General features: G+C 46.5%; 1 protein-coding gene across 3 annotated transcripts in view; it reads left to right on the top strand.

Moving 5' to 3' along the window:
• The window catches only part of LOC134949015 (uncharacterized), a 211,639-nt gene that overhangs the window by 134,922 nt on the left and 62,885 nt on the right, over positions 1-13,832 (top strand). For all 3 annotated transcript variants that reach the window (XM_063937344.1, XM_063937343.1, XM_063937345.1), the window contains one exon: positions 9,761-9,956. In XM_063937344.1, the coding sequence (XP_063793414.1) occupies positions 9,761-9,956 (196 nt within the window). The remainder of the gene's footprint in view (positions 1-9,760; positions 9,957-13,832) is intronic.

Raw genomic sequence — 13,832 nt, 5'->3', positions numbered from 1 at the left:
CCGAAGGAGCCGGTCACGCTTATGGAAGCTCCTGAAGAGTTTTCTGCATTTATATTCTGTTTGTTATTTTACAGGTACTGCTGGGTGGCACCAGCATGCCTGCTTCGTGGGACTTAGGGTGGAGAACAGCCCAACTTCCTAAAGAGTCATTGGTCCTGTTTCTCCACTGACAGGACACTGAGCTCCTGAGGGAGTCATTCCCAAGCCCCACCACGGCGAGCGTACCCTCCCGCAGCACGCCACCACCCCTAACAGAGCCAGAAGAAATACGAGTGGTGAGTAGAACGCCGGTGTCCCGATTAGCGGGTCGCCGACGGGAATGGCGGCACAAGGGTAGGAGCGCAGGAGGAGATGCGGATGTGTATGTCCCGCTGTGAGGCACGCTGAGCCACCAATGATTACCCACACTGGTCAACCAGCTTAACAGGGGTTCTAACCCTCTGTTAAGCAAACCAAGATCTCAGGCCAGTATAAAAAAACGGGAAGCCGTGCGCCATTACGGGGACAGAGCTTCACTATGAGCGGATCCAGCAGCTCACCAGCGCCATTTACCCTCTGCAGCTTACACTGACAAGTCATCACAGGGAAGCGCAGGGAAGACTTCACATCTCCTCAGCGGTACCAGGGTTTTTTAGAAAGGATGGGGGGGGGGGGGGTGTAGAATACTAAGCCCTCTTAATGGACTTGGTGTGGCGACCCAGCTGAGTTTACTTGTCTAAAACGGCGCGGTGTGGCTGGCTCTATTTTCTGTGTCTCTATGTAGGTTAAACTGTGTTTTCACCTTCTGTGTGTGGGTGTGTGTGGGTCCCTTTACGTTACCATGTCCAGGGACTGTGTTTCCTGCACAGCAGAGTGTCTGTCCTCCCCCGGAGACTCGCTACCATGTACCCAGAATAGTACACATTCTCAGGCTATTGGGTCAGAACCCCCATGGTTAGATTCCATTAAGGGGATGATATCTAATATTTCTACTAAGTTATTCCATACTGAGAAAGAGACGCAATACTTAAGACAGTCTATGGATGACCTGATGAATAGAGATTCAGTTCCCATACCAGCATCTCAGACCGCTGACATTTGCCCACAAAAGCGTACTCTGGCCCAGCTCATGCAGGCTGATACTGATGACGATACATCAGACACAGAGGAGGGTGAAGTGGATACGAGTGGGGGGGATGCAGTCCTGTCACAAGGAATACAGGCCCTGATAGAAGCTATTAGAGATGTCCTGCACATTCCTGACAAGGTAGCGGAGGAATCTTATTTTAATGTAAAAAAGAAATCCTCAGCTACTTTTCCAGCATCGAAGGAATTGAATGCTCTGTTTGAGGAAACCTGGGCTAATCCTGACAAAAGTTTCAGATCCCTAAAAGGTTAATCTCATCCTTTCCCTTTCCTCTGGAGGATAGAAAGAAATGGGAAAACCCACCGATTGTGGACGCATCGGTGAGGCGCTTTTTGGAGAGGAACTGGATACGTGGATGTCCAAGGTTACGGCGGGTAAGTCTACATACCTTCCTTCCGCAGCACCCCCGGCTAGCTCCAACTCTGCAGTCCTTTCGGACAGTGAAATCTGAAGGCAAACCCAAAGTTCTTCTACAGCCTTCAAAGGCAATAGAAGTAAACCCAGAAAACCAGCAGCTGCAGGTTCTCAGGATGAGACCTCCGGGTCTACTTCCTCAAAGACTGCATGACGGTGGACCGCACTGCCTGGAAGTCAGGCAGGTGGGAGCCCGGTTACGTTATTTCAGTCACATTTGGGCAACATCATGCCAGGATCCCTGGGTCAAAGATCTTATCGCCCAGGGTTACAGACTGGAGTTTCAGGAACTCCCACATCACAGATTCTTCAAATCGGGCTTACCAGCTTCTCCAGAAGCAGGTATGACTTTGCAGTCAGCAATTCAGAAACTGGTACAAACTCAGGTCATTGTCCCAGTTCCACTTCAACTACAAAACAAAGGTTATTACTCCAACCTGTTTGTGGTACCGAAACCGGACGGTTCGGTACGGCCCATTTTAAACCTCAAGTCACTGAACCCGTACTTACGGTTGTTCAAGTTCAAGATGGAGTCGCTGAGAGCAGTGATCTCAGGTCTGGAGGAGGGGGAATTTCTGGTGTCTCTGGACATCAAGGATGCGTACCTTCATATTTCGAATTGGCCGCCTCATCAGGCTTATCTATGGTTTGCACTACAGAACTGTCACTACCAGTTCCAGGCCCTGTCATTTGGCCTCTCCACGGCACCGAGGATGTTCACCAAGGTAATGGCAGAGATGATGTTTCTCCTTCGCATGCAAGGAGTGAACATAATACCGTACCTGGACGACCTGCTGATAAAAGCACCCTCCAGGGAGAGGTTGTTGGACAGCATTGCCCTCTCAACCTGACTACTCCAGGATCACGGGTGGATTCTGAATCTACCAAAATCCCACCTGGAACTAACACGGAGGCTTCCGTTTTTGGGGATGATACTGGATAAGGAGGAACAGAAGCTATTCCTTGCGTTGGAAAAGGCATTGGTAATCCAGTCGATGGTGCGGGATGTTCTAAAACCAGCCCGGATATCGGTGCATCTATGCATTCGCCTTCTGGGGAAGATGGTAGCCTCTTACGAGGCTCTGCAGTACAGAAGGTTTCATGCAAGGCCCTTCCAGCTGGATCTGTTGGACAAATGGTCCGAATTTCATCTTCACATGCACCAGAGGATACGTCTGTCACCAAAAGCCAGGATTTCTCTTCTGTGGTGGCTTCGGACTTCTCACCTGACCGAGGGTCAAAGGTTCGGGATTCAAAATTGGATTCTGCTAACCACAGACGCAGGCCTCAGAAGTTGGGGAGCAGTCACCCAAGGGGAACAGTTCCAAGGAAAATGGTCAAGTCAGGAAACCATTCTTCCAATCAACGTTCTGGAGCTAAATGCCATATACAACGCCCTTCTACAGGCATCTCATCTTCTTCAAGATCACGCCATTCAAGTTCAGTTAGACAATGTGATGGCGGTAACGTACATATACCGACAGGGCGGAACGAAGAGCAGAGCAGCAATGTCAGAGGTAACAAGGACACTCCTCTGGGCAGAAAAACACGCGGTGGCGCTATCTGCTATCTTCATTCCGGGAGTAGACAACTGGGAAGCGGACTTCCTCAGCAGACATGACCTCCACCCAGGAGAGTGGGGCCTTCACCCGCAGGTGTTCGAGTCCTTGACAAGTCGTGGGGAATTCCACAAATAGACATGATGGCCACTCGTCTCAACAAGAAGCTCAAACAGTATTGTTCCAGGTCGAGGGACCCACAGGCAGTGGCGGTGGACGCTCTGGTGACTCCATGGGTCTACCAAATGGTTTACGTCTTCCCGCCTTTTCCATTGATCCCAAGAATTCTCAAAAGAATTAAAAGGGAAAAGGTTCAAGCAATTCTCATTGCTCCGTACTGGCCAAGAAGGCCTGGTACGCAGATCTACTGGAGATGCTCCTAGAGGACCCGTGGCCTCTGCCTCTTCGAGAGGATTCTCTACAACAGGGGCCGTTCGTCTATCAAGACTTAACACAGCTACGTTTGACGGCATGGAGGTTGAATGTTAAATTCTAGCCCAGAAGGGGATCCCGCACAAGGTTATTCCAACCCTGATCCATGCCAGGAAAGGGGTAACTTCTAAACATTACCACCGTATTTGGAAAAAGCATGTCTTGTGGTGTGAAAACAGGAAATTTCCTGCAGTGGAATTTCAACTGGGACGTTTTCTCCTTTTTCTACAGTCAGGTGTGGATGTGGGCCTACGTTTGGGCTCCTTAAAAGTCCAGATTTCGGCTTTATCCATTTTCTTCCAGAAACACTTGGCTTCCCTTCCTGAGGTTCAGACGTTCTTGAAGGGTGTTCTGCACATCCAACCGCCCTTTGTGCCACCCACGGCACCTTGGGATCTCAACGTGGTGTTGCAGTTTCTACAATCAGCATGGTTTGAGCCTTTACAGGAGGTTGACGTAAAGTTTCTTACATGGAAGACCGTTACACTTTTGGCCTTAGCTTCAGCCAGGTGGGTGTCGGAACTGGGGGCTTTGTCTCACAAAAGCCCCTATTTGATTCTTCATGAAGATAGGGCTGAACTCAGAACTCGTCAGCAATTTCTTCCTAAGGTGGTGTGTGAGTTTCATATCAACCAACCTATTGTGGTTCCGGTGCTTACTGACACTTCTGCTACCTCAAAGTCCTTGGATGTCGTGAGGGCTTTGAAGATCTATGTGAAGCGGACAGTTCGTCACAGAAAATCTGACTCGCTGTTTGTTCTCTATGATCTCAAGAAAATTGGGTGTCCTGCTTCAAAGCAGTCTATTGCTCGCAGGATTGCTGGTTCCTAAAGTACAGGCCCACTCTACTAGGTCAGTGGGTTCTTCCTGGGTGGCTATCCGGGGTGTCTCGGCTTTACAGCTCTACCGAGCAGCTACTTCAAACACGTTTGCTAAGTTCTACAAGTTCGATACTTTGGCCGCTGAGGACCTTCACTTTGGTCAATCAGTTCTGTGAAAACCTCAGCACTCTCCCACCCGGTGTGGGAGCTTTGGTACATCCCCATGGTACTAATGTGGACCCCAGTATCCTCTAGGACGTAAGAGAAAATTGGATTTTGATTACCTACCGGTAAATCCTTTTCTCGTAGTCCGTAGAGGATACTGGGCACCCGCCCGGTGCTTCGTGTTTCCTGCTCTGTTACTTCGTTAAGTATTGTGGTTGGTTCAGCTGTTGCTGTTCCTGTTCAAGTTTGGTTAACATGGCTTTCCTCTTGTTTGTGTGTGCTGGTTCGAATCTTACCACTGTTCTGTTACATCCTTCCTCAGAATATGTCCGTCTCCTCGGGCACAGTTTCTAGACTGAGTCTGGTAGGAGGGGCATAGAGGGAGGAGCCAGTGCACACTATTGATTTCTTAAAGTGCCCAAGGCTCCTAGTGGACCCGTCTATACCCCATGGCACTAATGTGGACCCCAGTATCCTCTACGGACTACAAGAAAAGGATTTACCGGTAGGTAATTAAAATCCTATTATTAACATTTGCTTATATAGCACCAGCAAATGTTAGGCTTTACAATTGCTTGTCACTCATTGTCCTATTGATTTATATTGTTTAACATACTATTCCTCTATGGCATTATCCTTTAAAATGAGACTCCCTTACAACCTACTAAATCTGCTCCACTCCACTTTCCTCTAATTTACACTCATTTACGTCTTTCCTATAATTTTTCCTAAATTGCATTATTTTCAGCACAATCTTACAATCATCTGCTCAACCTTTCAACTCTTATGCTGCTAGTAGCCACTGATATATATCCAGAACCAGACCCCTCCCCAGCTCCCGTCTTTTTACACAGTATTCAAATCCAGAAAATCTCAAACACATCACCTCTCTTCCATTACTTCCATTTATGTTTTTGAAATGTGTGTACAGGCGTGAGGATGTAATTAGCAGAGTTTCTGTACACACAAGCTGATGCCTTACAACTACAAACAACACAAATACTTAAGCAGCAGAGTGGTTTTATTTAAAAAAGCAGGTACATTAATACTCACTATAATACACACTGGTAGATGGAGCGTAGCTAGTTGTCTTACAGCTCACCAGCTGATGAGTGTGTGTAGGCCGTGCTATTTTTGTAGAAAAATAGGTTCGGGAACTCCTGGGGGTGGGCAGCAGTGGGTGGAGCTGTGGGTAATGTGGGAGGAGCTACAGTGGGTGGGGCACCTTTGTAAGAATAAAGACTTTTCCTATGTAAGAATAAAGAATTTACGGCACGCCCCCCAAAAAAGGGTGTGTGGCTTTGCTGTAAGGAGCGCGGCCTCGCTGCAACAGGCATGGCCTTGCAGGAAAAGACTACCTTATACCCCAGTTTTGCAACCTGCATGCGCAGACATTGGCCACTACATGAAAAATAAAAATACTGAATAATGTTTCTTACATTATTTGTCATTTTTCCTCCTTATAGTAATGCCCTTACACAATATGCCACACAACGTAATGGCCATTACACATAATGCTACACACCGTAATTCCCATTACACGTTATGCCACACATCATAAAGCCACACACCGTAATGCCCATTACACAGTGACATACCATAATGCCCATTACACTATTTGCCACACACCGTATCGCCCAGTACACAATATGCCACACACCGTAATGCCCATTACACAATATACCACACACTGAAATGCCAAATACACAATATGCCATACACTGTAATGCCCATTACATGTTATGCCACACACCATAGTGCCCATTACATATTATGCCACACACCATAATGCCCATTAGACGTTATGCCACACACAATAATGTCCCTTAGAAATTATGCCCCACAATAAGGGTTCTAATTACTTTTAAATTACTTTCTCGTTGTCAGGGGTCTCATGCTCTTTGCGAAGTGTTCCATGCTCGTTGCCTGGGGTTTCATGCTCTGGGTTCCATGCTCGTTGCCAGGGGTTTCGCTGCTCGCTGCTAGGGGGTCTCATGCTCGTTGCCAAGGGGATTCCCTGCTCGCTGCCAGGGGTCTAATGCTTGTTGCCAAGGGGTTTCTTGCTCGTTGCCAAGGGTTTCACTCAATTGCAAAGGTGTTTCCCTGATCGCTGCCAGGGGTTTCCTGCTCGTTGCCAATTTTGGGTGGGCTTTTTTACACTGCAGACTCCCCCACTGCTCTCGGAGCTCCCAACCCAAGCTAATTTTATGCAACCCCCGCACCCGTCCAAATACAGCAGCCAGGACGTTCCGGAATGCCGTTTCTAGTGACATAATTTTCCACAAGACCTTCAGGAACGGCGTTCTGGAGCATTCTGGCCGTAAAATAGCCCTGTGTGTAGGTACCGAGTAGATGTGCAGGATGCTGGAACATCAGTTACATCGCAGGCCTAATTGGAGCTACAAAAAAGAAAAATTGGTACTTAGTACCTCCTGGCGCCAATTTTAAATGCTCAGTAATTTAAAAACAGTCTGTCTGCAGCTCTCTTAAATTAGAGGGACCACCACGCCCTCCACAGGTACAGAAATACAAAGAAAAACAACTAAGAAAGCGCTGACACACTAAACAATATTAAAATACACTCACTTTTTATTAAAATATGTAAAATACATAAGGACTGTTCCTAGACTACCTTTAAACACTATATTACTATAGTAATCCTGATCAAACCCTATCAGTAAATAGACAAATGAGTTCCCTATAATCACAACACTATAAGTTTTTGGCCAAAAACAAAATAAAAAAATAAAAAATAATTGTAAGAGATTTATACAGCAAAATTAGTGCGCTTAACACAGCCAGATATTTAGATGGCAGCAAAATAAAATAAATAACTTTGTAGTGGTAACTGTTGCAGTATTTGTTTCATATAGCACAAATGGTTACAAGTCCACACAGTTATTTCCGAGTATTGTAACAAGAGTTCCAGTTGTTAAATGTTGGTTTGCCAAGCAGATTCGGAACTTTTATGCATGCAGAGTTGAAATGAATTACAGAGTTATAATTGTTAAACTCTATTAGACATGGCCATGTTTTAAATATCTGATTAGTTTTACCGCGACCGTCCTCTGGTAAACGGGTGGACAGGAACCACCCAGCACAGTGCTAGTCCATCCCGCATGTGTGGCTCTGCCTCGCCTCACAAGTACAAAATCATCTCACAGTGGCGATGCTTTTGTACTTGACGAGTAGCTCCCTACCAGCGCAGCGTGCTGGCAAGGAGCTACTCATCGCTGTCCAGGTCGCAGTGGCTGCATGTGACGTCACGCAGTCACCGCGGTCCGCCCTCCCGCACGATCCGGGCACGCGCCCCTAAAACGGCAGCCAAACGCAGGCCTCCCGCCCAGCAACCACCTCTGCCTGTCAGTCAGGCAGAGGCGATCGCAGGGCATAGATAGTCGTTGGCTGTCTGGCATGCGCAGTTCAGACCTGATCGGCTGCTGTGCGAAAACGCACAGGAGCGATCAGGTCTGAATTAGGCCCAGAGTCATAATACAGATGCACTCACAAAGAAGTGCATCAGAAATGTGTTGGGTGGATACAGGAAGTTGGCTAATCATATGCAGATGTAACATAGTATGGGCGGATTGCTTGAAGTGGTTGTGTACAGAGACGCAGAATTTCTCACATTGGAGGCCATACTTACACCAATGATCTGTACCTAGCATAGGGCTTGTCCAAGTTTCAAAGGTGTATCCGATGGGGGTGTCTAAAGATTCACAGCGTGTGATTGGAGTGTCTATAGACACTGATAGTGGGCATCTCAGTCCTTACACTAGGAAAGGGCATTGTAGCATCATTAGCATAAAGTTACAGATGCAACTGCAGCAAAAGATGCAAGGAAGGCTGCTACTGCATCCCACTTAGTCAGGCTCTATGAGGAGGTATCCAGCTGCCGTCCACAGACCGTACCCCCATTACTACTGCTTCCAGAAATTTTCCAGTCTGCATTTGCATCCCAATCCTCGCTGCGATGACCACTGTCTTAGCTGTGTTTTACTGAATTAGGCCCAGATTTATCAAGCCTTGGAGAGTGATAAATTGCACGGTAATAAAGTACCAGCCAATCAGCTCCTAACTGTCATTTTTCAAACACAGCCTGTAACATGGCAGTTAGGAGCTGATTGGTTGGTACTTTATCACCGTGCTATTTATCAGTCTCCAAGGCTTGATAAATCTGGGCCTTAGGGGGTTATTCAGACTGCAGCGGCAGTGATCGCAGTCTGAATATTTTTGTGGAGTGCACTCGCTCAACCCGGGAGCCCAGTGAGATGCTAAAAGCGTTTCAGGGCTGCTATCGCCTCTGCCTGGTGGACAGGCAGTTGCGAGGTGGGAGGGGACGTGCCAATGCAGGCGTGTCCGGACCTTTGGGGGATGAGAGCCGTGGTGGGTAGCTCCCAGCCAGAGCGCAAGAGCTGCGCAGGCAGGGAGCTACTCGCCGGGTGCAAAATCATCGCCGCCATGCAATGCTTTTGCACCAGTGTTTGTAAGGCCAGACATGCGGGGCAGACTAGTCCTGTGCTGGGCGTCCCCCCGCATGTCTGAGAAAATGATCGTACATGTGCTAAATTTAGTACATCTACTGTCAGATCTGAATTAGGCCCTTAGTTCCCTCTTTGACCATCACCTGTGTACTCACTTCATCTCCTATGTCACTATGAATTTTCTGCACATTAACCCAAATAAGCCCACTCATACCAACAGAAACCTTACCTTTATTCATTCGGAACTATCCTCCACCTTCGTCCAACCCCTCTTCCTGCATTCTACATTCTCGTGGCCTAGTGTGGCCGCAGCTTAATCGCAGTCTATCAAAAACCTTTAATCAAGATATTCCAGCTAGTCTTTGTTATCAGCGCTGACCACAATCTCAGCCATGGCATACAAAGGAAATACTTTACCTTCAAAATGCTTCTACTGTACAAAGCAGAACATTATTGGCAAAAGTCTTAGGGGGGTATTGAATTTGCTTCGGTAATCTTGGAGCTATTGAGGTCGTGATGTGAAGTACTGTAGCCAGCTGTTCCAGCAGGCACTTCACGGCCATCATTAAGAAATGAATCACCTATAAGAACACAAGCAGGGTCTCCTCTTTATCTGTTAATACCAACTCTTGTATTACTGAGTTTGTTCCCAGTTGATAATTGCTATGAAGCATGCTGGCAGTATGTAAATAAATGTTAATAATGAATATCACAAAAAATATTTGCATGGATGCTGACAACTTGCCTTTGGATCTTTAGGCCTTTCTAAGTGAAAATGCAGAGTGCGTGGCAGAATCTCCCCCCACCAAGCCTCGGAAAGGTTTAGATGTCACTGGCTACAACTTTAAACAGATGCAAAATCATGGTCACAGAAAACCAGTAGAGGAACAGAGAAAGATCCTGCAAGACACTCTCCTTGGTGTGATTTATCATTTAGCTGATGAGTTATTTACAGGTACAATTAAATCTTTCATTAAAGGACCTTACACTGAGCTTTGTAAGGTTTTTATTATAGAGCAGAGCATTTAGTAGGGACACAAGGACTTGGACTAAATGACAAGGAGGGCAGAGAAATCAAAAATGAAGTTTACTGTAGAATAAGGCTAATGAATTTAGGCCACGGCAATATATGTGCTTCCTGTACCTTCGACGGGATAGAATTGAGGATGTCAGAGATAGAAAAGTACTTGGACATATTAATAAAAAACAAGATGAGTAGAGCTCGCCACTGGAAATCCCACACTGTTCCATCCATGGCTGCCATTACCGCCGCTATATGGGACACATGGAATTCCTGTCCAGTGTAATCGAATGTAAATCATCTCCCTTCACAGAATCATGGGCCCCCTGGTTGACTTGTCATAGAGCTCCTCCCCCTCTGACATATGGCTTTTAAAACGGTTTAATATATTGGGGGTCAAGTATCTCTTATCTATATTTGCTCTCATTTCCTGTGTCCTGTGATGTCTGACCTGACAGCGTTAGTTGTTCTATACAGTATTTTTGCATTGATGGTTTGATGTCTTTACTGCTTGTCTGTATACTTCTTATTATGCTGTATGAAGCTGCACTACCCTATGTTTCTCTTGTACCCTTTTCTCTTACGTCCTAGAGGATGCTGGGGGCTCCATAAGGACCATGGGGTATAGACGGGCTCCGCAGGAGACATGGGCACTATAAAGAACTCTTAGTATGGGTGTGCACTGGCTCCTCCCTCTATGCCCCTCCTCCAGACCTCAGTTAGATCCTGTGCCCAGAGGAGATTGGGTGCACTACAGGGGAGCTCTCCTGAGTTTCTCTGAAAAATAATTTTGTTAGGTTTTTTATTTTCAGGGAGCACTGCTGGCAACAGGCTCCCTGCATCGTGGGACTGAGGAGAGAGAAGCAGACCTACTTAAGTGATAGGCTCTGCTTCTTAGGCTACTGGACACCATTAGCTCCAGTGGGAGTCGGAACGCAGGTCTCCCCCTGCCGTTCGTCCCAGATCCGCGCCGCCGTCCTCCTCACAGAGCCGGAAGATAGAAGCCGGGTGAGTATAAGAAGAAAAGCAGACTTCAAGGCGGCAGAAGACTTCAGATCTTCCCTGAGGTAAGCGTGCAGCGGTAACGCTGCGTGCCATTGCTCCCACACACTACACACACTGGCAGGCACTGTTGGGTGCAGGGCGCAGGGGGGGCGCCCTGGGCAGCAATATAAACCTCTAGGCTGGCATTTATATTGATATAGGCTGCGGAGGCAGTTAGTGGATAAATCCCCCGCCAGTTTTTATAAAATTGAGCGGGACCTAAGCCCACCGCTGGAGGGGGCAGAGCTTGGTCCCTCAGCACTAACCAGCGCCATTTTCTCCACAGAGCACTGCAGAGATGCTGGCTCCCCGGACTCTCCCCTGCTGAACACGGTGACAGAGGGCAGAAAAAAAGGGGGGGGGGCATTTGTATGGCGCAGTGAGTGTATTACACGGTTATTATATATAAAAGCGCTATATCTGGGAATTTGTTTCCAGTGTCAGTTGGCGCTGGGTGTGTGCTGGCATACTCTCTCTCTGTCTCTCCAAAGGGCCTTGTTGGGGAACTGTCCCCTTATAGATATATCCCTGTGTGTGGGGGGGTGTCAGTACGCGTGTGTCGGCATGTCTGAAGCGGAAGGCTCATCTAAGGAGGAGGTGGAGCAGATGATTGTGGTGTCTCCGTCGGCAACGCCGACTCATCATTGGATGGACATGTGGAATGTTTTAAATGCAAATGTGACCTTATTACATAAGAGATTGGACAAAGCAGAGTCCAGGGAAAAAGCAGGTAGTCAATCCACGGCTTCGACTGGGTCACCGGGCCCTTCTGGGTCTCAAAAACGTCCCATATCCCAAATAGCAGACACTGATACCGACACGGATTCTGACTCCAGTGTCGACTATGATGAGGCGAGGTTACACCCAAGGGTGGCCAAAAGTATTAATTATATGATTATTGAAATAAAAGATGTTTTGCATATCACTGAGGACCCCTCTGTCCCTGACACGAGGGTGCGCATGTATAAGGAAAAGAGACCTGAGGTTACCTTTCCCCCATCTCATGAGCTGAACGAGTTATTTGAAAAAGCTTGGGAAACTCCAGACAAAAAACTGCAGATTCCCAAGAGCATTCTTATGGCGTACCCTTTACCTGCACAGGACAGGGTATGGTGGGAATCTTCACCCAGGGTGGACAAGGCTTTAACGCGTCTGTCCAAGAAGGTGGCGCTGCCGTCTCCAGACACGGCAGCCCTCAAGGATCCTGCTGATCGCAGACAGGAGACTACCTTAAAATCTATCTATACGCATACGGGTGCTTTACTCAGACCGGCAATTGCATCGGCGTGGGTATGTAGCGCAGTAGCAGCTTGGACAGATACCTTAAAAATGGGCGCTAGGTGTGGTTTCATATAATGAACAAAATATACTTAAAGTCCTTAGTGAATGAAAAGTCCAACTTCAACAAAGTCCTCCTGTAGAGATGTGTATGTCTTCTGATTCACAGGTACCTCACGGTGATATGTAATGGAAAAACAAAGTGGAAAAACATAGTATATTTTGTTCATTATATTAAACCACACCTAGCGCCCATTTTTGAGTATTTGTTTGTTATATCCTAGGTTTAAAGGGTTTGGTGGCCCTTTCTTTCCTCAAACGGCTGCTATAGTGTGTTTGCGCCTTGGGTATCTGGTCTTATATTGTTTGGTTCATTTATTTTCACTGTGTACCAGTCACCTAGGCAGCAGACATGTTTCATCACAGGACCAAACGTAATGGTTTGGTGGATACTATATTTGATGGGAATTGTGTCATTGATGTGGAAGATGAGACCCTTGAGAGTATCATGGGCAAGTTAGAAAAGATACTTCTCAAGGAGAACCGTATATGGTGGGAAATTGTGACACTTGAGAGGTATCATATGCTTAAACTTATTCCCAAGGGTCTACAGATCCAAAAACAGGCTTCTTTCACTGATATGAATGATTATTTTTCTTCTAAATGGAGGGGCATTCTAGAAACATGTTCCTTCTCATTGATGGAACTTATAGTTCAGGAACGACGCAAGGAGCTTGATTCCTTGGATTCTCAGATTAAGTCATTAGAACCACTTCTGACGCCGTTCAAAAATATGGAGGAATATAAAGATATGGAGGAAACCATTGCTAATAGGATTAGAAAAAATGAAAGAGAGATTATCCAACGTAAAACCAAAAAATTGGCACGTGATAAAACTGTTCCTGAACCCACTTCTGTGTTGACAAAGAGTAAGCAGAATAATAGTCAAATCAGTACAGAGGTGTATCTACCTGCCGAGACTGTTATACCAGTGTCCACACAGAAATGGAGAAAACAAAACAATAAGGTCAACCAAACAAAATCCAATGTTGGTATGAGAAATAGGGGTCCTTATTACAAAGATAGGGTGGAGCAGGAGTCTGATATAGATTCTGTTCCTTTTAGACACACTCATCTTAATCGTAAACAGAATGAGTTCACTAAGAGGGGGAGATTTAATTATCAGCATCAATGGACAAACAATAGATATGAACCGAATCGTCATGGATATGAGGATGTGCGTCCTACTCCAATACAGACGCACAATAGGTATCAGGCGTTTGATAATCTTACTCCACATAGGGATTTTTTAGATGTCAGAGGGGACAATTGGAGAAATCGACGGTAGAGCCCATAATTCCGCTGGCCACATCTCGTAAAACCAAACGTGGCAAAAGAGGTGGCCAGCGGAAAAGGGAACATCGTCCCAAGAAAAATCCTATTAAAATCAATTCCCACCCATCCGATGAAACAGATATAATGATGAAG

This window comes from Pseudophryne corroboree, chromosome 8 (genome assembly GCF_028390025.1).
Source record: "Pseudophryne corroboree isolate aPseCor3 chromosome 8, aPseCor3.hap2, whole genome shotgun sequence".
Classification (NCBI taxonomy): domain Eukaryota; kingdom Metazoa; phylum Chordata; class Amphibia; order Anura; family Myobatrachidae; genus Pseudophryne; species Pseudophryne corroboree.
This window is presented reverse-complemented; position numbering and strand designations above follow the sequence as displayed.